At 39.7% G+C, this 25208-nt stretch overlaps 2 protein-coding genes across 5 annotated transcripts; one reads left to right on the top strand and one right to left on the bottom strand.

Moving 5' to 3' along the window:
* The first annotated feature begins 68 nt into the window (after positions 1-68).
* cdadc1 (cytidine and dCMP deaminase domain containing 1) lies at positions 69-7938 on the top strand. 3 transcript variants are annotated; one of them, XM_067582625.1, is made up of 12 exons: positions 69-207; positions 679-815; positions 1309-1409; positions 1596-1773; positions 3180-3483; positions 4018-4224; positions 4337-4452; positions 4888-4937; positions 5054-5223; positions 5305-5494; positions 5927-5975; positions 6082-7938. In XM_067582625.1, the coding sequence occupies exons 2-12, from the start codon at positions 716-718 to the stop codon at positions 6180-6182; spliced, it is 1566 nt and encodes a 521-aa protein (XP_067438726.1). In that variant the 5' UTR covers positions 69-207; positions 679-715; the 3' UTR covers positions 6183-7938. The 3 variants fall into 3 exon arrangements, with proteins under 3 accessions (XP_067438726.1, XP_067438724.1, XP_067438723.1); XM_067582623.1 differs by having other exon boundaries at positions 70-207; positions 655-815; XM_067582622.1 differs by lacking the exon at positions 69-207 and having other exon boundaries at positions 578-815.
* Positions 7829-25181, bottom strand: cab39l (calcium binding protein 39-like). Of its 2 annotated transcripts, none has more exons than XM_067582627.1 (9): positions 24944-25181; positions 14890-15008; positions 14398-14562; positions 13601-13719; positions 13338-13506; positions 12685-12744; positions 11497-11562; positions 11126-11269; positions 7829-10748 (listed from the first exon to the last, which is right to left on the bottom strand). In XM_067582627.1, the coding sequence occupies exons 2-9, from the start codon at positions 14989-14991 to the stop codon at positions 10569-10571; spliced, it is 1005 nt and encodes a 334-aa protein (XP_067438728.1). In that variant the 5' UTR covers positions 14992-15008; positions 24944-25181; the 3' UTR covers positions 7829-10568. The 2 variants fall into 2 exon arrangements, with proteins under 2 accessions (XP_067438728.1, XP_067438727.1); XM_067582626.1 differs by having other exon boundaries at positions 14890-15017; positions 24948-25180.
* Positions 25182-25208: the final 27 nt, after the last annotated feature.

The following is a 25208-nucleotide window of genomic DNA, read 5'->3' as shown; positions in this document are numbered from 1 at the left end:
TGTTGTTTTAATTCTAAAGTGGTTAATTCTTCATATGGTAATAATAATAACTGGATAAAAGCAGCAGTTATTTTATAATATATGATATGTCAAATAAACGACTAAATATACTCCTCGTTGCCCCACCCACCTGGTGACGACAGAGATATTTGCGGAAGCAAGCCGGAAGCTATCGTCAAGTTACCGACAGTTAGCCAGTTTATGAAGGTACATTTTTCTTTGAAATTGATTTAATAGCGTATGGGCAGCATATAAATAAAATTGTACTGCCTAATGAATATGAGTGTGTGTATTTCTGTCTGTTCAACTTTTGGTTATGAGTTTGATGTCTTGATGTCGTGAGTGCTGACTGCGTTTGCTAACGCTAATGTAATTGGTATTAAGTTATTGGCATTATGTTAGCTTAACCTAGCTAGTTGTAACTAGTTTAACAGTTACGGGCGTGAAAGTACAGTGAAAGGGCCTTAAACAGGACTGTATTTTATTAATGTTACTTATCCTGCTCTAAATGCAGCTTTTGTTTTTTTTTTCCTTTTGCGAATATTTTGATTATCCTGAAAGCAGTGACCGGAAATAGTCGTTGTCTTTCAGTGGAACTTGATGTCGTAAATCGGGTTAATATCTGGATTCCGGATGAACTCTTCATCTTGATAGTGTTGTTATTGTCTTGCCGGAAAGCACCGTGGCCAGATATCTTTGCTAGCTGGAGGATTGAATGGAAGAAAGCGAGATAAACAACCGAGCCGATCCGGGCCGGGCCAGGCCAGGTCGAGATACGAGAGACAGCAGCACCCAGACAGACAGCAGAGTACAAGGTGAGGTGAGACAGATGGAGGAAGAGTTCGTGTTGTAATTCTGACTGTCCTGTCACAAAACAACTGATATATGATTATATTTTAAAAGCCATAATTTTAAAGCATCCAGCTCCAGTTTCCCCTCTATGCTGCAGCTCGATGAGCTTCTTACACTAAAAGCAAGTCCTTCACCTTTTCCTAGACATTTTACGTGGCAATTGGGTAACTGAGATGAAATAAATAACATGAGCCATAAGTCAGGGCTGTAATTTTACTCACAATAGTCAGATAAATGGGTTAGGACCTGCTTTTGCTGCTGTGACCTTCATTTTATTGCAGTTGTAAGACAAGGAAGCAGCCGTACTGGTGCAGCGTTTAACCCATCAAAATCGTGATCCCTGCTCTCCTCCATCATACATATATTTTCACAGTGTAACAGTATAATCACAGTTTTGCACAAGGTTACTTTGATTGCAAAGGATGGACGAGATAACACTTTTTGTTTCTCCCCCAGGTCATGGTCCCCGGCTATCAAAGGTAAACTTGTTTACCTTGTTGAGTCTGTGGTTGGAGCTGTTCCCCCAAGAGCAACCTGAGGAGGATGACCAATCTGGGGTTGGTGCACACACACACAAACACACACACACACAGATAGACCATCTTGCTTGTTCTTTCATATTTAATGAAACACACCAAGCTTTGGTTAGAACTTGAAGTTGATCCACTACATATTTAATCTCTGAGCTACAGTTCCAGCATTACTCTCTGTTAAGTAATAGTTTTGAATCTGCTGTGTTCCAGATCCGTGGGATGGGTCTGGTGGTGGTGCGGGACAGCAAGGTGGTGGGACTCCACTGCTCGGGACCTGAGCTCCATGCAGGACAAGCAGCCATCATCCAACACGGTGCCCACCTGGCTGACTGTCATCTGTATTTCTCCAGGAGACCCTGCGCTACCTGCCTCAAGATGATCATCAACGGTGAGGAGAGACGGAGGGAGTTCAGATAGTTGGGCAGAGAGATGAGTAGACTGCAAACAATAAACTGCATGATAGAGATATTCTTTGTAGTACTGCTGTTACCCTTCAAAGAGTAGGAGGTATTTCTGCTCATTGTGACAACAAACTGTATGACTTCTGCTACAGTACAACTACACCAAAACCATTTAATTTATTCATGTGCAATAGTCAGTGTTTATATTTTATAGAGAGAGACTCATAGCATCAACCAATACTGCATACTTGAGTATTTATAGCCTGACCTATTCTGCCAACACCCTGGGTGGATAGCTGCACTGCTTACAAACCTCTGAATTACTGCTCACACCTCCAGTTTGTTCAGCAGTCTTTATGTATCATGATCAGTCTGATTAAACATAGAAACAACACAGAGCTCAAACAATAATACAATAAAAATCCCTTACAAAACCTTTTGAAGAGCAAGTGGTTATCCACGGCTACATGACTGATCCATGACTAAAAACAGTTTCAGTCTGTTCAGTTTAAAATGTTCTCGATCATGATCCATTCTGAGTTTTGTGGATAAGGAGTTCCACTACTGAGCCCCGAACAGAGTAAAGTGTCTGTCCAGAGGGACACCAATATATCAAAGCAGGATTACTTTGCAGTCACGTCTGGCAATTAGTAGGTGTAAAGTAACAACTAATCTCTACATAAGAACTAGTTTGTGTGGTTGAAACCCATTTTAATTTAGTGATGTGAATTGCTGGTGCAGTTGGCTCCAGATTTTTTGCATGAATTTTCAGAAGCAAATTACCTGCTTTGTTATTACGTCATTCGGTCCTCTATTGTTTGATTTGTGGGCATGTCCCTACCTGTCAGAACATACGTCATGTTGAGGCATCAACCTAAACCGTAGCCAGAGTAACTGCAGCTTTCCTGGCAGCTGATGAAGTGTCAGTGCATTCAAAACCTCTTATCTAATCTTGTTAAATCACAATATGTCTGCTATTATCTCAGTGTAACACCTTCCTAAATGCTCTTTTACCTTTGTTAGGCTTTATGACTCTTAAGTCTCTAAGCATACAGCAATTTGTCAGGTGTTTACTTTTCTTCTCTATCTTGGTAAGCAGCCTCTTCCACTTTTATCGTTGTGTGCAGACGTGAACTCCATCCTGCTTACTTTCTCCACCCAGAACCCACTTTCACATCCTAAGACTTATAATGGTTTTTAAACGAGAAGTTGCTGTCCAGGTGCCAACCCAAGGGCAGTCAGTTACAATCATGCTGACTTTTATTAGAATTTAAAATGACATTTGCAATAAGCTGAACTTGGAACTGTCTTTCTATCCTCCTACTTGGCTCTACCTCCACTGGGAGTAACTTAACTGGAAATAAAACTAATGATGCTGTTTGCTCTCCTCCAGCTGGAGTCAGTCAGATCTCCTTCTGGCCTGGAGACCCTGAGGTTAGCATGCTGAGATCCACCTCTACAAACCATTCAAACTGCCACTCACACAGCCTGGCTGACTGCATCACGGAGGAGGCCGCACTGGATGCCGTGGCAACAGAGAAGCTGAAGTCCAACAGCCGTCCCCACATCTGCGTGCTTCTGCAGCCACTGACGCCCGGCCTGGCACAGTTTATTGATGAGACGTCCAGGGAGTGTGATTTCATGGAGAGAGTGACTGATGATGAACCCGGGCAGAACATAGAGGAGCTCTTCAACAGGTACCCAAACTGCCTGTCTTTGTTGCTGCAGCAGTAATACAGCACAATACTGTCTTTGAAAACAACCTGAAAAAAACCAAGCTGTGTTCAGCCTGTCACAACCTGGGAGACACAAGTTCTTGATCAGCTGAAAACAACTGATTTAGCTAATCAGGTGCAGGTTGAACAGGGAGAGATAAGGGGGAAAAAAGTAAATTTATATAATTTATGTAAAGTCTAAGCTTCTCTCATCTGAATTTTGGCAGTTAGGCAGTACTAGGACACGCTTTGGAGACATTTCAGTGAGTAAATGAAACTGAAAGTGTAAAACTAGGGGAGGACAAAAGTAGGATTTTGGAAAACATGTTCTCCTCGTCTCTGTTGGAAATCATGTCTTTGCTTTAATCAGTGAAGCAGAAAAATAATTTTGGCTGCAAACCATACATTTTTTCCCACAAGCCAAATTAATTTTAAATAGTCAAAACTGCATGAAATACACATAGACTTAGATCAGAATAAGGTGAGACTGGAGCTCAAACTCTTTCTGCTCTCCAGGGAGCGGACGAGACACCTGAAGGATTTCTCCAAACAGTTCCTGGTGGGGACGTCTCGGCAGCACCGGGCAATTTTGACTCAGATGGGTCTGGAGAACTTCTGTGTGGAGCCCAACTTCTCCAACCTGAGATACAACATGAGGGAGCTGGTGGAGGTTCTGGCTGCAGTGGCTGCTGGGGTGCCGCAGCAACACTACGGTTTCCACAGGTTAGAAACAGTTCTTATGTTTATATATATATTCATGTGGGAATGGGAATCTTCATGCACTTGCCATCCACAGTTGTTAATGGTTGTTGTTTGTGTCGTCACTGTGACCCAGGGAACAGTCTGAGCTACCACTGGCCAAGTCCTCACTGTCTCCTTGTCATGAGGGAATATCCCAGGAGGTGGCTCGCCATTGCGTCATCCAAGCCAGGCTGTTGGCCTATAGAACAGGTCTGGTTGTTTTTTCTGTTTGTCATCAGACCATATCCTGTTTCATACTGAACAAAAAGAGATTCAAGCAGATGAGAAACACTATAAGCAACAACTATTTAAAGAATAATGATAATCCTGAAATTGACACTTGAATACCTAACACTACACTCAAAGGGAAATCTGATAGAGTAAGTAATGAGTCAAACATCTCTAATAGCAGTCTAGCAAATAGCATTTTAGCCAGAGGAAGCCTAACAAATAATCCTACATTACAAGAGACATAGATAACCAGTTAGATTTTTGTATGTGAGCTACTCTCAAGTCTTTAAAGGGTTCTGACAACAGATGCATGCCTGCTGGGCATTTTCCTGAATAACCGGCTTAAAGGTCACAATCATTTTGAACACCAGCTTTGTCACCAGCTTCATTTCATGTCTGTCATTTTCATTCCAGAGGACCCGAAAGTGGGTGTGGGTGCTGTTATCTGGGCCAAAGGACAGTCGGTGAGCTCACTTTCCTTGCCATTGCTTAGATGTGACTATTTAATATCCAGTGTAGAAAACCGCTGTAATTCCATTGTCTTCTTCTCTGACGCCGTCAAACTGCTCTCTTGTCCCAGGCTGGCTGTGATGGAACAGGGTGTCTGTACCTGGTGGGTTGCGGTTACAACGCTTACCCAGCAGGCTCGCAGTACGCAGAGTACCCACAAATGGACGACAAACAAGAAGACAGACAGAGACGCAAATACAGATACATCGTCCACGCAGAGCAGAACGCCCTCACCTTCAGGTCAGAACACGCACTTTTTAGGATATACGATGGTGTCTTTTAAACAGCGTTTGACAAAAATGTTCCTCCTGATGCTTTTAGGACTCGAGATATCAAACCAGAGGTGCCCACCATGCTGTTTGTAACAAAATGTCCGTGTGATGAGTGCATCCCTCTGATAAAAGGAGCCGGCATCACTCACATCTACACTACCAACCAGGACAGGGGCAAGGACAAGGGAGACATTTCCTACCTGCGATTCAGCAGCCTGAAGGGCATCAGCAAGTTCATAGTGAGTACATGGTGGGACAGATAAAAAGACAGAAATACAGTTTAATTAACAAGATGAAATTGTGAATACTTCTTTACCATTTTATGTTGTTAAATGCTCATTTTTAGAGGTTAGGTCTTTCTGTTCAGATATGTAGATAAGATAATTCATGTTATATTGTATTTACTATAGCAAAAAGTGGCAACAATCACCACATACATTTGTAAAGGTAATTTAGTTTTAAGCCATTAAAAGGTGAAATTCTCAAGCTTTCTACACTAGAATGTGGGAATCTGTTGAAAAGGAAGATATATGTTGATTTATTCTGTTACATAATGAAATCCTCTCTGACTCAGCAGCTTTTTTTTGTGTCTTGCTGCTGGTGCAGTGGAAGAAAGTACCTTTAACATGTCACCACCTTGGAAACTCACAGACATTTTTCTGTCTTCACAGTGGCAGAGGAGTCCCTCAGTTCACTCAGCGTCTTCTCCTCACCTCGCTAGTAAGTTCAATCTTTCAAGGAGATTATTTTGGGTTCTGGGTTTTTGAAATGCTGCAAAAACGACCAGCCTGACCTCGTATTTTAACAGTGGCGTCTTTTGTTCCAGACGGTAATGTTGGGAAGCACAGCAGGCAGACTGAGCAGGAGAGCCACAGCAACAAGAAACTGTGCACCAACAGATCCCACGACTCCACTCCTGTCAGCTGAACATCGACCCCGCAAAGACGGACGGACGGACGGACTGACGGATAAACGGATAAACCAAAAACCACTGAATCATGTTTTTAGCTCGTGTGCTGCAGATTTGATATTTTATGGCTGTACAAATACAGCTAATCAAATCTGTGCCACACATGATTTTACAAGTCATTTATTTTCCATTCATTCAAGACCAGAATCAGTTTTCTGAAGTTTTTGGGAAACTGATCGACAGACATAAACATTAATATTTCTCCTGTGTTACCTGTCACACCCCGCTGAGTGATAAAAGAGCAAAACGCAGCCAACTCTGGCAGTTTTAAGTTCAAGATTGGTCAAATTTACTCCCAAAACGCTGTATTTGGTCAATCAGTGGCTGCTTTAAATAGGAACTGTTAGCGGTGGGAGTTTGGAGGACAGTCCGCCAAGTCCTGGATGTATTTCTTTAACATGTGATCTGAAACTTTCCTCCTACTGTGTGTTTTTCACTCGTCCAGTCATCAGAGGGACGAGAACAAGCTGACAACGGTAGAAACACACTGACCTCAAAAGGGAAACCACTAAGAAGGGATGGACGCCTCTACTGAATGATGGAAGAGGTAAAGAACGCATGGACAAAGTGGACAATTTGAACTGAATGGAAAATGGGTAAAAAACAGGGATGCCACAAAAATAATATTATAATAGTTATATATATATAACTATGATACATGGATTTGTTCATGTCATTTTTTTTTATATATATACATAAGTGATGACTAGTTTATTGAAATGGTGTAAGGTGTTGGATTTATAAACATCCATACGATATATAAGGTTACGATGGATATAGCTCCTGTTCTCCAGGAGAGACTTGAATACACTGTTAAAAATATATATATTTTTATTTGGAAGGACATTGCTGTGTGAATACTTGAAAGACAGACTGTAGGATTTTACGTCATAATATGTAATATAATATGTTATATTGTTTAAAATCCGATTTGAACAAAAGCAAAATGCACTCAGTTTGTATCTCAGGCTTGAAAGAAAGATAAAAATCTCTTCCAACATTTTTATTTTCCTCAGACAAACAGGCTCCTTTGTGAAAGGAAGATTTATAAGATATGAGATTTAGTTTCGAGGACTTTAACAATGGCAAAGAAGCTCAGAAGCTACCAAACCTTCTGACTGTGGTCTCTTTTTATCACAATTAATTTCACAGCGGTTATCGGTTCAGGTGTTTAAAAATACTACACGAATCAGCTTTAAAAAACAAGTAACTCCATCACACAGCTTTACTTGGTGTCATTATTTGGATTTATCTACCCACAGTGTTAAGGAATTATGTTTATTTGTTTTTAATGTTTCTACAATGCTGAATCATTGTATGTCATGTCTTTGTGTGTCAGTACAATAACACACAGATAAAATGTGTCTGTAACTGAGATCCAGATCATACAGAAAGCAAGTAAATATAAGAGACTGTCAGCTGTGGAGCCACTCAACATGTCCAGTGATACGAACATCTTTAAATATACTGTATCCATCATAATAACTGATATTTATGGAGAAAATATAGGTTTCTTTAAGAGTGGATGATCAACATCAGTATTTGTACTGTACATCACCCGTCTCAGCACATGACAAATGAGCAGACACACTAACACAAAGCATGCATTCCCATCCTTTTATTTGTTTTGAATGTGGTACAATAGCATCAATGTGGAAAAGTGGACACCGGGAAGATAATGGAAGTTTTGCTGGGGACCAAAGTTGTTCATTGTTTGAGTTGAAAAAACAGGCAAAAAACAAAACAGTTTGGCTCGAGTGATAAATCTAAAAGCTGGTTGGCTCTACGTTTTTTTTTTTGCATCTTCTATTCTGTTTGTAAGCCGTGTTCTGATAATGTGTAACACTGTCACAGTTTCTAACATCCAAAAAACAGCTGGTATTGTTTTTATGTTTTCATTTTTATGCCAAATGAAAAGAAAAAGAATAAGCAGTTCGCCTTCTGTACTCCCCCACTGCCTTTATTTCTGTTTGACCACTGTAATTTAACATGTGACAGCTAAACATGAGTTTGAAATTTACTTAAAAACCATTAAGAATTAAAGGTTAAAATCCTAATTCAAAGACTTTTTTCATTTGTAATGACTCCATTAAACAAAAAAAAAAAAACCTGTGGAAGCTCAAAGTAACCTAATGGATCCACATCAAATACTGATTGGGAAATAAATTCTGAATTTTACTGACTTCAGTGCCAGCGTCTTTTTCTAAATCAACTTATAAAACCAACACCACTTTAAAAGTAGTGTTTTCTCCTCACTGATTTTGCACATTTTATGGTCCTTTAACTACATGTAGATTTTTTCACAGTTACATTTCACCACCAAATCCTGTTACAGGTCAACTTTGGCCTCACTCTGTCACAAGTTTCCAGAAAAGTTTGTAGCCAACACAGTTTGTAATTCACATATCGAATCAGTGCTACTTTAGCAACAAACTCGTAGTGAAACTGTAACCCTGGTCCGTACGCATTGGCAACCAATCAGCTGCAAAAAAAAAAAAATGTTTAAAATGTTGACAGCATAACTCAAATATAGTGAGTTAAGAGGTTCACTGCTTAATCACAACAAATATGTTCTATCCAGAGCATATTTTTCAAACATAATAATTAAGCTCCCCCTAGAAAGATACTGAAAAATACAAAAAAAAAAAAAGATAAAAGAAGGGAAAACACACCAAACCAAAAAAGGCACCTCTGAATCTTCTCTCCATTCTAAACACCAACATCAGATCCAAATCAGAGCAAAAAACACAGAAGTTACAGTACAGAAAGAAAAAAAAAAAAAAGGAGTGAAACAAAAACACAAACAGCCATCTTTACAGCCGCTCTCCTCTCTCAACAGGGAGCCTCTTCCAACACAGCAAAGTGCCTCCTGTTAATGTTCAAATGTTCTCACTCGCCATGGCACTCACTGAAGGTGTACAAACTATAAACTGTACATGACAACGAATGAAAACTATATAAAAGAAAGAAAAAAAAAAAAAAAATCACCATCAAGCCGTATGAAAACAGTGATCAGCTTAAGATTAACAAAAAACATTTTGAATCATCATATTATTTTTTTATTTTATCATACAGAAAGTGCTATCAGCCACCAGCAAAGAGAACCAGTGATTCAGTTAAAAAGGCCCTTCATGTTCAAAACACAAGATTCCTACAATTACTCGGTTTTTTTGTTGTCAATTTTTGGTTAACAGTGACTGAAACCAATTCTCTTGAAAACACCTGTATTCTCAGTCTTACTAAAGCTTATTGAGTTTATTAGAATAGCACAAATGGAGGCTTTTAAAGCTGGAAACATGTAAAGATTTTTAAATCAAGATTGAATAAAAAGGTTTTGGCTTTGCACATTTATCAACTAGCTTTAACTGCAGGATCACATTGAGATAAATCAAATCATGACCAGTCAGAGCTGATTCCTGCATCCTATAAAACATAAAACATCTGCTTCTGTGACACGCTAAAAGCTTTGCAGAGCAGTGCTGAATCTTTGCGATCTTGGACGTCTGTTGTCGTAGCAAAAAAAATCAGCCTTAATTTATCGTTTAGTGTGTTTCCAACTTTAGAGAACTGCGTTAGCCTTCCTGCTTGCTGAATCATCAGTGCTAAAGGACACGACTGTTTTCCATTTTGGTGTGAATCCATGAAGCTATGCTGACGTTTCACATTTGTTTTAAGTCTGAAGACGCTTTTTAGTTTCATATCAGCAAACCTTAGCAATCATTTGCTTTGGTAGTACCACAAGAAAGACATTTGGCCACCACGAGGCAACTGAGCATTATTGTTGCCGTTTAGCTAGCAAAGCTTTTAGCAACGACTGAGAACGTGTTTCACACTTAAAATGTTCTAAAATAGATATTTTTGCTTGATCCTGATATGTTGACCCAGTTTAAAAAAAAAAAAACATCTTCATAATTTTTCTGGTTTGCAGCTACTTCATTCAAACAATTAGAAGTCGACAGTGACCATGATAAAATATCAAAAATGGTCGTGTCTGTTTTGTCCGACAGCCACTGGACCATTTTGGCTGAAGCTTTTTAACCGCTGGTTCTCCCAACAGAGCACATCAGCTGCCTCCAACGTCGTGAGTTGTGGCACTACATGCTACAGATGAAAAAAAAAAAAAGATTTCATGGAAAAAAAAAAAATTTACAAAAGAAAGATCAGTGATTGAGAACTATTCTTGCACAAGTTTTTAATGAACCAACAAAGAGAAAAAAAAAAAGACAAATAACGTCTCGAAGATTTTTTTTTTTAAATAGTATAACCATTATTGTTAATGTGTTTTTTTTCTATGTTTTCCTATCGATAAAAAGTCGGGGTAGAGGGCGGGGAAGGGTGCCTCTCTAGGAGGCCGGTTTCTTAAGATCCCTGATCTGTTTGATTAGGTAGGTCTTCTCGTCGTTGAACTGCTCGTCATCTGTGCGATCCTTCTGGAAGTTGCTCAGGAAGTCGATGAGTTTGGTCTGGTTCTTGAGCAGGATGTCGATGATGGGCTGCGTCTTGTTGGGGTTCGCTACAAACACCTGAAGACACGGGGCGGCAGAAAACAGATGTTAACAGAATAATCTGTACACACTGTGTTTGAACTTCAGCAGGCTTCGTTCTACCCTCAAAATGTTCCTTTAACGCAGGTTGGAAAACTTGTTTTTGCTATATTGGCTTTGATTTGGGCCTTTGTGCATCAGCTAATAGATTGCTAGAAGCCAGTCTGACATTTCATCAATAGATTTAGAGAATACAGAGAAGCACAAAGGCCTGTCTGACATCAATTACTGTCATGTCAGTCCAGCAGGGTCTGGAAGTTACTGGATCAGATCAAAACTCTGTATATAAAAGTCTCATCTATGCCACATTCTCACTCAGCTCCCTTTCTAAAAAAACCTCAGACTGGTGTTTCTACCTTGAAGACGTGGAAGGCCTCAAACTGGATGTTGGGACTCTTGTCTCTTAGCAGATTCATCATCAGCTTGAGATTCTCCGGCTTGCTGATGTAGCGTGTCATCACTGTGAAGTTATGTCTGTCCAATAACAGCTCGCCCAAAAGCTGGAGGACAGATAAAGTCAGTGAGATTCAAGTTTTATGAGGAAAAAGTGGAAATTTAGGCTTGATGGTTGCTTCAGGGACCAAAGTGTGGTGTGGACACAGACAAAACAGACCAAATTATTCCCCTTTAAAAACAGCTGCTCAGCATTTATAGGTCAGAGGAGATTAATTCACAATGTAAAATGCACAAATTCGACTACAAATCAATATAAGAGTCAGAATCAAACCTTTAGAGACTGCCTCTTGGTGACGTAGTTCTCAGAGTGCAGCAGCTTCTCGTAGTCTGCAAACACCTGCAATGACATAAGAAACGCACTTTATGTTATGAGATAAGAATTTTGGCTTGTGGTTTAATATGTCTAGTTGCATGTTTTTTTGGATATGTGTCCATTTGCCCCCCAAGGAAAGTTTAACAATCGACAAAACAAAAAGAGGAGGTGAATGAATTTAGAGAATTTAGAGAGCGTCTTACTCTTCACCAAATCATAGTTCTTTCTCTCCAAACTGTGGGATTGAATGGATGCCATTACCACAATTACTACATGCTCGCGTTTAGTAGATCACAGAACCACGAAATCAGTCAGAAGTTAACTTGTGTGGATGTTTATGTACCTGGCAGGTCACCAAAATCTAATCAATACATGTCAAAATCCTGGGTGTGATCTATTTTGGCTCAGCCTTATCACAGACTCTCAGCCCACAGCGACGTCTCCTGAGAGGCTTCACAGCGACATATGGACATCTGTCAACACACAGCGTCCAGGTAAAAAGGCAGTGTTGTGTGGCTGAGACCCCCGGGGGGGCCCTACTCATGAAAGGGGCCCCTCTGCCAGGGGGGAAACTGACAGCATAGAGTGTAGCTTTGTTTCTAAAGAAGTTGTGACACTCACGGATTCAGTTTTCCTGGAACTTAAAGTGTATTAGTCAAACCTTTATTTCTTACTCCCTACTTATCGGCCCTCTTTTTCCAGCTTATTGAATAGTCTCTCACAAGGCCCTGTGGCTGTCTGTGTGTGTTTTTTGGATACATGACTGGGCCATTGAGCACGGCAGTGACTGATACCTGATCCGGTTACGCATGTATCTGCATGTGTTTCCTCTCTTGGGGTCTTCCTGGTCAAGCAGTCATTTAGAGCAGTGGACAGTGTTCATGTTTATGCTTCCAAATAGTGCTAAGTGGTTAATGTTGCATGACTTTACATGGTTGGTAGGTGGGTGTGTTTGTGTGTTGCATAGATGTGAGGTGATGAAATAGTGACTACAAATTTCCACACGGTAATGCGGTTCAAAAGATGCATCAGCATGTGCATTAGTTATTAAGAGTCGTTCATCATGTGTTTTCTGGACTAATCCTCTCTGGGTTTGAGCAATAGAGTGGTGAAATTTGTGTTTGTGTGTGAGTCGAAATCACTCACAGCATCGTAGTTCTGTTCGAGGTATTCAGCCACAAGCACTTTGTGTCTTGTCAGGAGATCCTGTGAGTAAAGACGGAAAAATAGATTATGATTCAAGTCTATCGAAGGCTTTTTATTACCTCAACATGGCCACCGGTAACCACTGTGAACAGGAAACTGACTTGTTGATAACATCAAGATAAAAAAAATACTGTTTGTTTGTATTTTGGCCTTCAAAAAACCCCGTACTGTAGACACTACTGTACAAATACTAGTTGGCTAGTGAGCTGACAGTAGAAAAAGAAACTACCTTTTTTCTAATTATTACTTTATTAGTTTTTATTTGTTAATGCTCATTGATCAAAAGAGAAAAAAAAGAACTGTGAATGATAAATAATCTCAAGGTTTTCATCACCAAACATGAAATCAAACCTGACTTAAGAAAAAATAAATCAAACAAAAACAAAGCATTTGTACTTTTACCTTTGGTGCTTCTAGCCATTCAGATATTTTCAGTTTTATTTGCAATTTATAATTTGGTTGAAGTTTTATATTAGGAATGAAAATATCCCAAAATAATGACAAGACCCAAATAAAAACACATTTTCTTTAGTTTCTGATATAACTTATTATCTGCCTCATCATACAGACTAGAAGAGAATAACTTGAGGTACCTTGAAGGTGGCGAAGGCGTCGGAGGCGATGTCGAAGGTCGACATCTCCACGTAGTTGAAGAAACTGTTGAAATGGTCCGAATGAAGAACTATCTTGGCGAGCGGCTCGTGGCGGATACACTCCCTCAGCATGATCCCACAGTTCAGCGCTACCTGTGGTGTCTCGTACCTTCAAAACAGAGAGATAAAGAGTATTTGTGTCACCTGTTTGGAAGATGTTCAACTGTGTACAGTATGTACAGTCAGTGTGTGTTTTTCCTCACCCTTTCAGCAGTATAAAGAGGACCTCTTGGTGGGAGCAGAAGTATTCGACAGTGGGGCTCCTCGTCCCAATCTGCCTCCTCAGGATGTTGTTAAAGATCTGACACACGTCCTTCTTCCCCTGGAAACACACACACAAATAAAATTAAACATATAAGCACTAAATACTGCTGTGTCCTATCATCTACAGCTACCTTTCTTTGCTCTTTGCATTTCTCCTTCACTCCATAACTAAAGCAAAGTCAAGTTGAGAATGTTAATTTCTGAATGTATTTTGCCTCCAAACCATTGGATTCCATTCATTCTCATATTCTATGAGGTAATACTGTCTGCATTACCTCAAAGCAACAATGCAGCTAAAAAAAAAAAAAAAACACACAGACTTCATCTTAAGTGTTATGAATGACAACTCTAAGTTTGTCTCTAATTAGATTTTTTTTAATCAACACATGCCTGGAATAGCTGCAGAAATACGTTCAAATTTCTAAAAACACAGCAGAAACTGTGATGTCAACAATACACGATGTGCTAAATTGAGCAAACACCACTGGCATTATCCTTGAATGCCACACTAGGCAACTTTTCTTCAAATGTCACCTTCTTAGTGTATAGTGCAGGCGGGTGAGGTGACAATGCTCAACCTGCACTGAAAAACTCACTTTTTGCTACTTTGCTACGACACCGATTTCTGCAGGTATTTTCTCCCCCCCATCGTGTTTTTTATGTCAGCTAAATCATGATTGATGGCGCACGAGTAACTCATAAAGACAAGAACCTGTCTGAACTCTTCTCTCCTCACCTCAAAGTCTATGACCTGCAGGTTTTCTACCAGTGAGATCAGCAGGCCGCTGTTGTACAGCTCCTGCGCCAGCTGGGCCACAGTCTCGGTGTGAGGCTCCTTATCGTTGCTCCCGTACAGAATCTCCTTCATGGACACCAAACACTTAGACACCTCCTCAGACGCCTGGAAAACAGGGAGGAGATGATGATAAAGGAGGTAAATGGATGCCTTTGTTTATATTGTCTCCTATAAAATAATTACATGGCTATAATATTCAAACATTACTGATAATGACTTGAGCCTGAACTTGGCTTGTGTGTCGTATTTTATGTGTGTGTGTGCATGTGTGAGAGAGAGTAAACTGTCTTGACAGTGAAGTGTCAGTGGATGACAGGACCAGGCTGTTCCATGCTCTAATTTCACAGACGCTTGTCACCCTTGGGCCCCTGGACACTCAGGCATTTACAGAGACACACACACACGCACACACACACAGAGTCCTTCCCCTACCTTGTCTGTCTTCTTATCCTGTTTGACTAGGATGGCCAGGTTTTCCTTCAGGGTCCTGACGATGTCCGCCGGGCTCTTGTGGGATTTACCAAACAGCGGCATGATGGACACGCACTCGCCTCTGGATCCTGAGCAACACAGCGACAAGTACACAAACACACACACACACACACACACACACAAATGAGGGAACAGGCTGGATGCAATAATATTAGTTGTGCTTAAAACAATAATCAGCATTGTTTTCATGTGAATGGGATGTGTCTGTTTTTCTTTTCTCCACTCTAAACAGCGAATTGTCCTGTAGTCAAGCTTGTGAGACATTTTTTCCACCTAAATAAGCAAAATTTGGCTTTTGTAACTGTTTCCCAACACTTTCTGTGACATTTAGGAGCTTGTCAGCTTTTCTAGCATACATAAAAATTCATTAGAGCTCAGCTAATTCGGGGTTTTTCATGCTGATACTACAATCCTGAAGGAAATTTACATTAAATACTTTGATTATTCTGCATTTTTTTGGCGAGAAAATAGACAAACGTGAAGCCAACCCCCTCCCCTTGAAGTAATAAACGAGCAGAAAATGACAAATCATGAAGAATTCCTGGCACGGATGGATTTCTAAACCTGTGCTCTTTCTTCCTCCGGTTTGGTGTGATGACTCAACAAAGGGCTGCTGAGAGAGAGACATAAGAATGTGGCATGTGTGTGATTCAAGATTCCTCTAACACCTTCGATACACATTCCAGCGTCATCTCTAATCTACATGAGCGACAAGTGAAGCCCGTCTGACACCATAGTCTCCAGATAATCAAAGTTAATACGTTACGTTTGTTATGTAACACCAGAAACAATGAGGGGTTGTTTGGCTGTTCTGGAAACCTCAAATTTCTCCTCAACTTTTCACCAAAATCAAGTTTCCGAATAAATTTGAGGTAAAAAAAAAAGTATTTTCTATATCTAACACTTAGGTTAAATTGTTGTCGGACATGATAGCAGCTCCCTGATAACCGGTTTGGGCAACCAGTCAGGTAATGGTGTATGTTATCCAGACTTGAAACTTGAAGAAGAAGATGAAAAAAAAAAAAAAAGAGCTTCCCAGATGTAGTCTGGCTTTTCAAGGCTAAATCCAGAGAAGAATGTGACACAAATGTCTTGCCAGGAGGCAAATCAGAGTGACCTCTTACATAAGTGAGCTTGAGAATTTCCCCCTTTCATAACACTGACAAATCAATATCCAAAATTTCAAAAAAAATAGGCTATTATGTGCTGTATATTTCGGAAAGAAAAAATAAAAAGGTCTATTCATATTCAAGATCGGGTTCACTGATCCCCTGTTGAAGGAAATAACTGCTTGGATTCAAAATTTAAGGCGATTTAAGTCCAATTAGTTCTTGTCTTGACTGATCCATATAATTGAGTTTTGTTTTATTCCATAATATCTGAGAAGGTTGTGTTTTGCCCTCGTCAGAAGGTCACAGACTGTTTGGGCACCAACAGTTAGGATGGTGCCAGTAGATGTAGGTTACTACAGTATTTGGACACACAGCGTACTAATACACCAGCTGCCAAACTGGACTTCCGTGCACCAAACTGTAGCATACAGTCCTGCAGAAGAACGACAACCTCACATCCTCATTCAGGTACATATTCAGGAAAAATAGCTTAACTTTGTCAACAGCATCAAACCAGGGGAAAGTAACAAGTAATGTACTGTGTTGCTGTGTATGTGTTGAGTGTAAGTGAGAGAATTCGGTTAAGTCAATGACTGAGTGTGTGAGCATTTAAAAAGGATCCAGGAAGCAGCGGCGGCCTTCAGAATCCAGGCCGGGTCAGGAGCAGGCAGAGAACTTGTGACTGCTAATCCTCATCTGGGAATGTGAGGGCATTAACCTCCCCGTTTACTCTCACTCCCACCTTTGTTCCTTTCTCCATCTGCAGGGTACCTGCCCTCCGCTGCCATTCCTCCCTCCATCTTTGCTTCGTTCAAACTCATTTCATCCGTTTCTATCTCCCCGCTGTTTCAAACTTTTTAGCTGCTTCCTCACCTTACCTGAGAAAAGTACTGTTAACCAAAGTCGAACCTTAACTCAAGTAGTACTCCGGCTCTCTGAAATCATTGTTCACACATGCTGAGCAGTTTCCTGATATCCTAAATAATATGGTTATAAAAGACTTATCCACAAGGGGACAGCAGAGGTCGTAGACTGGTACAATGGTTCCAGAAAGTGGATTTTAAAAACCAGCTACTGTGGAGGAATGTCTACTTTTACACATTTTCAGTCATTTAGTGTGTGCGTCCTTAGTGTTCATTTGTTTTGCTCATGCAGAACTACTGCTAGCATCTTAAATGCTGTGCTTTTTCCAGAATGCAATAAACGTGTCTCCTGTTTTACTTTATGCTGTTGAACATATTGCGAACAGGGTTAACATCGCAAAGGTTAGAGCAGGGTTGAAGTGTTTAAATGTAATGATGTAAAGTGTCCATGAAACACACTGAGGCATTAGTGACAAAACTGTGAGCAATACTGCATCTTGCAAGCAGAAATCCACACTGAAGGCGCACTCCACTGATTTGGTTTCTTAAAAACATAATGAGTGAACGTCTATCAAGGATTTTGGTTCATTTTAAAGATCCCTTTTTTTGCTACTAATTTCAAGGACATTTTTTCCAATAATTTTCTTCAAGTAGATGCTGTGGAACTGTTCATTTGTAGAGCACTTCTTTGAAAAGGTTATGTAATTTGTTTTGTAGTACAATGGAAAATTCCCTTCACTCATTATAGAGTTTTTAAGAAAGAATCAAATGTGCTAATATGTAGTTTGACACACAAAACTACACACTGAAAAGTAAGTACTTTCTGTCAGTCAAAGAATTGTTAATCTAATTTATTAAGATTTTTTGCACATTAACAGCTACATGTGAACCCAAATATAATGAGTAGGTACAACACTTTTCTGTTTTTGTACCAAATTGCACCACCCTTTCTGTAAAATCTCCTAAAAATTACCTGTTAAATACCTGAAAATTACACCGAAATTTCCAGGAAACGAATATAAAAATTAAGGACCCGTAAAATAAAACATTACCAGTCAATTTAATAGTCACAGGGGGGTATAACTCAGCCAGTGGAAACAGCTGTATAATGTCGTCTGTGTATGTGGACGAGCTGTGTCAAATCTGAGAAAAAGACTCAAGTGACATCAGTGGAAGATGCAATGGAGTCGTGGGAAGTGTAGGATCCAAGGCTTTTGGAGCTTGAGCCATACTGTTACTAAAAGCCAGAATATCTTGGCCTCTGCTGCATCACTGTACAAGCCAATCAATTTCACAAGATGCTCAGATGCCCTTCTGCGTGAGGACCAGCATCTGTAGTCCTCTTGCTCACTTATTATTCTGCAGGTTTTGTCATGAAAACACTTCGATATCACTTGAAGAGGCAATAACAACCAAATTAAGAGCAACTGTCAGTAGAAGAGCTGTGTGTCTGAGCAGTGAGGAGTAGAGACACTCTGATTTCCCCAGACAGAATACAAAGCGGTCAACTCTGAGCCGTACAATGGATTTATTACATCAATTTTGCTCCATTACAAAAACTGAATTATATGGCATAAAACCCAACATGCTGCCCAAATAAAACGTCGTAAAGCTGCCGAAACTCACACTGCAAAAATGAAAGAAAGAAGCAAATAAGATCCTCTAAAGAGACATTTGAGGACAGCACAGTGTTTTCCCAGAACGAGGAAGACAAGAAGGTAAATGTTGGCTAAACTGCACACTTTCCTTCAGCCTTAGCAAATAAATGCTGCCGGCATCTGTCTTTTCATATATCAAAAGATAAGTCTAATTTTTATAACAAAAGAGCACTCATTTGTAAAATTATACAAGTGGTCTCTCCGATGCCTGCAAAAAGAATACAAAATCTCAGCTGAGTGTGTTTGCTTTCCTAAAAACTGCCTCACCGAGTTCAACTTTTTAGTTTGGGGTTAAATAACGATTATAACCTCAACTCTGATACATAAAACACCTGGTCGTGTTCCCCAAATGAGTTTTTCTGTGTCACGGTGACATTTTCTTTCACTCTGACACACAGACAATAGCATCAGTCAGAGTGTTGGCTGCTGATTCACATTCAACAAATAAAAAAAATCACACGAAACAAGACGCATTATAACACCAGGGAAAGTCAAAAATATTTCATCACACACTATCAGAAGGTCAACTTGGTCTCAAGGAACCGAGTCCTTAAAACAGGTTAGACATATAAACTTACAATAAGTGTTAAGAAAAATGCCCGGACACGGGAGGAGTTTCTCTTTATCATTACATTACCTCATGACTGCACTACTTCAGTCCAGTCAATATTTGCCAAAGGATAAAGAGGCATTGAGGAAGTATTAAAAACACTGCACTTGCAAAAGCTTTCCTGCCTTTTAATCCGATCATATCGTAGGCTACTGTGACAGGTAATAACCAGTTATACATCTAACATTTCCACTCACTTGTTGCCGCAGCTGTAACTAAACGTCTCTTATTATTAAAGAATATTTAAAGCAAAAGGTCCATTTTAATCATCTAATAACACTTCTTTCAGCCCTGGAAAGCTTAAGCTCTCTCATTTTCACTCGTAGACTACTTGAGACTGACTAAATGTTATGTAATGGAATTAATCTGGTGCCCACTGGGCTTGAACACACATACACACACAGCTGCTCTGCTGAAGTATAATCTAAAAGGGAAAGGTTCCACTTTGCCCCTGGCCTAAATATTCATTTTTTCAGCTGTAATCATGAGGAACCAAATGAGCTTAAAATAAAGATATCTGCAGTATAAACCTAAAGAGTGACAAGGACACATATGACATGTAATGACTGAGGATATTACTACAAAAAGATTATGAAGAATAATTTCATTCTTAGCCATATTTAAATTAAAGCATGCAGCAATAAACCTATATTAATATTACAAGCAGCAAATAATGACATTTTAATTCATTTTAAAGATACTATTTGGGGCTCATTGCTTCTCTTTTCCCTCTGTAAAGCTGCCAGTCTTTGAAAATGAAAAGCTTATGCCTTCCTGCATAAACGGCTTGTTTATTAAGATATTTTTTAATTCTGTTTTATGAAGGCAAATGTCATGCGCTCGTGTTAAACAGCATAACTTGTTGTGTTCCACTTTTTCCTTCTCCAAGTAATCAATCCCGCTATTAAAAGTTTTATTTTAGAGCTCAAAGCGCCCTTTAATTGTTGGGCAAATAAACATATAAAATGAGAGGCAAAACTTCTTCCAGCTGCCTCATTATCAGTAAATTCCTTTCACCAGAGATGTCGATGTTACAGAGAACGATGACATGAGCAGATTACTGAAAGATATCCGCCAGAAATCTGAAAGAAAATACCCTTCACTCTCATCTTTACCAGACCTGCGCTGAACAGTCACTCAGTGCGTTTTGAATAATTCACGTCGTCCTACACAACATGCATTAAGGCTGCGTGACTGACTGTTAAGTTTACTTGCATTCGTGTAGCCGTTTTCCTGATCTCTACCTTCCTTTTTGTTCCTTTATGGCCTATATTCTAACACTTATTCTGTTATTATTCATGCGCTACTTATATTCACTGCATCCTATGAGAATTCACTATTTGCAGCACTTTTATCCCTACAGATAACACTTGTATATCCTCCTATTAGACCACAATCTCACCCATAACGATTTAGATCTGTATCTGTTTTATGATGCCCAAGCATTAATTTAGCATCTTATCTCCCTCCCTTTTGGAGCATCAGAGAATAGTACTGTAGAAAAATCTGCACAGTCACACACTCTCTCTCTCTCTCTACCATCACCTAATGTTACCCCCGTCTGCGCAAACATGCGCAGAAAGGATTAAGCGTTTTCATGGTTATTAGGCGCTAATATTTTCCTATTGAACGGATTATCAAAAGGTTTACACCATCTCTCTCCACTTCATTCCTTCCAATCGAGCCGGTCTCTTCCAATTCCTGTGGTTACATGAGGCATTTTTATTCTGATTGGGCTACTATTCTGATTATTAGTGGAATATTAGGGTCCATGTAAACGTAGCCGGTGTCATTCCAGCGCAGGGAGATAGCGATTCGTCACACCTACATGTTATCCAGCCAGAGGAGGCACTGACTACTGCTTGGGCATTTCATGGCTCATGCCTAAAAACAGGTTTCACGTCAGCCGCCAAGTGAGATGGTGCACACTTGATATAGAAGCCTTGAACTTTTACAGACAGCTGCTGAAACATATTCAATAAAAAATTCTAAGAAAAAAAAAACACTCTAACATTCAGATTCAAAGTGGAAATGAAAAAGCTTAATTCATACTTACTTTCATAAGTTTAGAAATCTGTGCACTCATTTGAAAATGTTTAAAGCATTCAGGAATGTTTTGCACATCAAAAAGGTATTTAAGGTATTTCAAAAAAAAGATGTCTGCCTCTAATTTGACAGCATTTCTTCTCGACTGTCTGGAATACAGATGCAGCCGTTCATGATGTAACACAAACAACTGGAATTTGAGTGTTAAAACAGGGCGATCTGCTCGGAGCAAAGAGGCTTCTGGTTTAACTACTCTGAGTGTTTCTGTCATCGTTCTGTCTCTCAGCTGATGGTAGATGTGTTTTTTTTTTATGGGAAAGGATTAGTTACTTGTCAATTTAGTAATCCCATTTAAATTATTATAGCCCTCTTAAAATAACATAAAAAATAACAGTCAACTCATTTCCTACTAGAAATACAGAGTGTCAAGCAGCTGCAAAATTTGGAGCACTTCTGAAATCAAAGATTAAATTTAATGGAAGTCACCAAGTTTTTAGGAATCTCTGTAATCAAATTCAAAGGTTTTTAAGGAAATTCCAGGGTTTTTTTTGCCCATAGTCTGAAAAGGTATTTGTTGCTTTGTCTGTGCTGAGAAGTAAAGACCTGCATGTTTGAAGTGATGATGCTATATCGAGCACACAGCCCAGCTCAAACTACAAAAGAGGCGTTCTCTTTCCAGACGTTCACACAGAGAATATCCTCTCCGAGGCAACCTGGGAGGAACGCTCCCTGAAAAGGACAAACATCAGCTCATCCATTCTTAAGATTGATAATGATGGAAAAACTCCCTTCTTTTTCTTTTTTTTTTTTTTTTTTACTTTGACTGGAAAACAGAAGGATTGTGTGTCAGAGCAGGATCGACCCATACTACTCCTCACTTTGATGTCTGCCTGTATTTGATGTACTTCATCGAAGCAAACAGAAACCTCAATAGCAATAAAAATTCAGTTATGGCTCTGTGCGTTTAGTTGTCTAAAAGTAGCAAACTTTACAACCTCATTTGTTGGAACTATTGTAAATGTTTTATGAAAGCACCAATAGTCATCCCTACAATATTACCACAATATTGATGTTGAGGCATTTGGTCAAAAATATCATGATATTTAATTTTGTCCATATCAGCCAGCCCTATCAAACCCCAACCACAGCCTTAACTCTTGATTGGTAGAGCTAATAAGGAATGTTACACAGCCTATGAAGCCAAATTCAGGGTAAAAACTGTGCTAAAAAGACAGGCTAGTAGTTTCAAATCTTATGCTAACATAAATATGGCAAGATGAAACTACAACTACTACTTACTATAGGTGTAATTTGTCAAAAGTTGGTAATGTTACAGGTAAAAAGTACCCCCACATGTCATATATTATACCAGCCTTGGTAAAATGATTCAACAGTAGGCTCACCCACACTGACTAATGTGGATTATACTGTACAAATATAATATCTGCTATCTTCTAAAGACAGTAAGTAGCTTGATCAGGACACTTCAGGTTGTTACAGTTGTGTTCAGGGTCAGTTTGGACTTTTCTGACTGTTCTGAACCAGTGACAGACAGGCTTGGCCTACCAGGATATTAGAGCCCACTCTATCTGATTTTGGTGTATCTGTATGTCAAGGCAAACAGAGGTAACCAGAGGAACAGAGGATGTGTGGTGGTTTTATATTCAAAATAAAAGCAAAGCAGCTTTAGAACATCTGGACTGGCCATGTTCAGTCCAACATGTCATATTAAGAAGGACTGCAACTAATGATTATTTTCATTTGCGATTAATTTACAGAAAAAAAATAATTTATAATATCACAGTTCACTCAAGAGTTAATTTTGTCTTCCCAGAATAACTTCCAATTAATCTCAATCTACTTACTTTTCATCACAGAGCCTCCAAAGCCAATCAATCAATTCACCCTGTTATTAGTTTAATTAAGTCAATAAACTGTCACAAAAGTGTAAATCTGCCCAGTTCAGTTTCCCATAAACTCAAAGTAGCAGCTTCAAATTGCTTGTTTTGTTGCATCCAGCAGTTCAAAACCAAAGATATTCAATTTTCAGTCATATAAAACAGACAAAAACAGCAAAACTCCTCACATCAGAGGAGCTGGAAGTAGAAAACAGTCAGAACTTTTGCTTGATTAATCAATCATCAAAATTTGCTTTTCTGACTTGGACAATGATATTTTGGAAATGTACTTATTTCCAATGGGAAAACAGGCGAATTAGCACATTTTCATTCAGATAAAGTCAGAAAAAACAACATATAAGCCCAAATTAAGATGTATAATGACTGTATATAAAGATGGCCGACATGACATATCCCCAAACGTAGTAGTATAGGTCATAAATCCGGCCCCCTTCATGTTAGCAGATGGGACATGAGCTAAACTAAAACAATCTAAGTACACGTCAAATAAATTTTTCCCAAAGATGGTTTCTGTCATTTAGGGTAGTTCTTATCACGCTGATGTTTGTCCAAGTGCTCATTTTTCTGATAAGTTTGTTTTTAACTAGTTCCGGGAAACCATTTTTTTCCCCCCCAGGATTTCGAGGTCATGACCTGCCCTAATCTGCCTCTGATTAGCTACTACTCGTTGAGTTCGTTGGTTGGGTTGGTTAGGTTTAGGCATGAGGAGAGAGACTGGTTAGGGTTAGGGTAAGAATATCAGGGCAAACCAATCAGAGGCAGAGGAGGGCGGGTCGCCATCCTGGGAAAAAAAATATCACTAGCGACAGGAAGTGGAGATGCGTGTCCATCTTTATATACAGTCTACTAGAGTTGTAGAAAAGTGACCACAAAATATTTAGAAGTGAGTAATTTTTTTAAAATTTACTATTTTGTCCGGGTCACAAAGGTTTGAAGGAGATAATAGCCGTTTTTTTTAATACTTTTTAGGCATGAGCAATTAGGAAATAACACTTACTACCCAGGAACCAAAATGGTGTTACATAGTGTTACAGTTAGACTGGTCATATTTTGAAATATGTGACCGGAAGCAGCTTTGTTTTCATTCTTACTAGCCTGACACTGGTCGACTAAAGTAACACAGCAGGGAGGAACAAAACAAAAAACACACACCGTATTTGTGCTGCTGAAGAACCGAAAACCCCATTAATAACCATAGAGTTTGGAGGAATAAGCGCTTGTAACGCAGACAGCTGTAAAAAATAAAAACAATAACGCATACGGCCGCATAAACAGTCCCAGACAATGTGATTTTACAAGGCTACACCCCTCGCGCCTCCGGTGTTATGTCCCAACTGGTTTCCAAGCTAACTGGTTCCCGTGCACGCGCTGTGTTCCACCTAACAGCAGCAGTTGTGGTCAGCCTCTGTCATATTCGCCGCAGTAGATATAAGATGCGACTTGAAAATCGCCAGTAATGTGTTTATGAATGTGTGACGGATCCTGTGACAGAGACACACCACAACTGCTGCCGTTACAGCGCGTGCACGCGTACGGGAACCAGTTAGCTTGAAAAGCAGTTGGGCTAAACTCCCCTTTTTGTTTGACAGATTTCCAAAGCTAATCGCAGTTGTCTGGATCATTTCAGAAACAACTGCTGGAAAAGGACATAATGGAGGTCTCGTTTACCAACAAAACGGACAATTCAACGTGTCAAACCCCGGCTGAAGTTACAAAGACTGTCAAGGGCAATAATATCTCCCCATTAGGTTAACAGGGAGCTATTGCTCTTCGACAGGATTGATACTTACAGCGGGAAGATGTTTGCTCTGCTCGGGGATCTTTAAACGTCTGTCCCGGTTTACAGCGCAGCCGAGCCTCCCTGGTGGGGTCTGGTGGTCACGCCAGGGCTGTTAGTTGGCAGGAAAGTCAGCTGAAAATGGGTGCGATACAATTTAAAAATGTGTGGAGTCGGTTAAGAAGGCAGTGCAGAATCCCATCTGGTCGCTTTACAGCCGTTCTGTCAAGCTAGCTAGCCTGAACTAAATACTAATATCCGGTGTGAGCGTTCA

Source organism: Thunnus thynnus, chromosome 24 (assembly GCF_963924715.1).
Source record: "Thunnus thynnus chromosome 24, fThuThy2.1, whole genome shotgun sequence".
NCBI lineage: Eukaryota > Metazoa > Chordata > Actinopteri > Scombriformes > Scombridae > Thunnus > Thunnus thynnus.
Note: the sequence above shows the minus strand (reverse complement) of the source record. Positions and strands in the feature narration are given on the sequence as shown.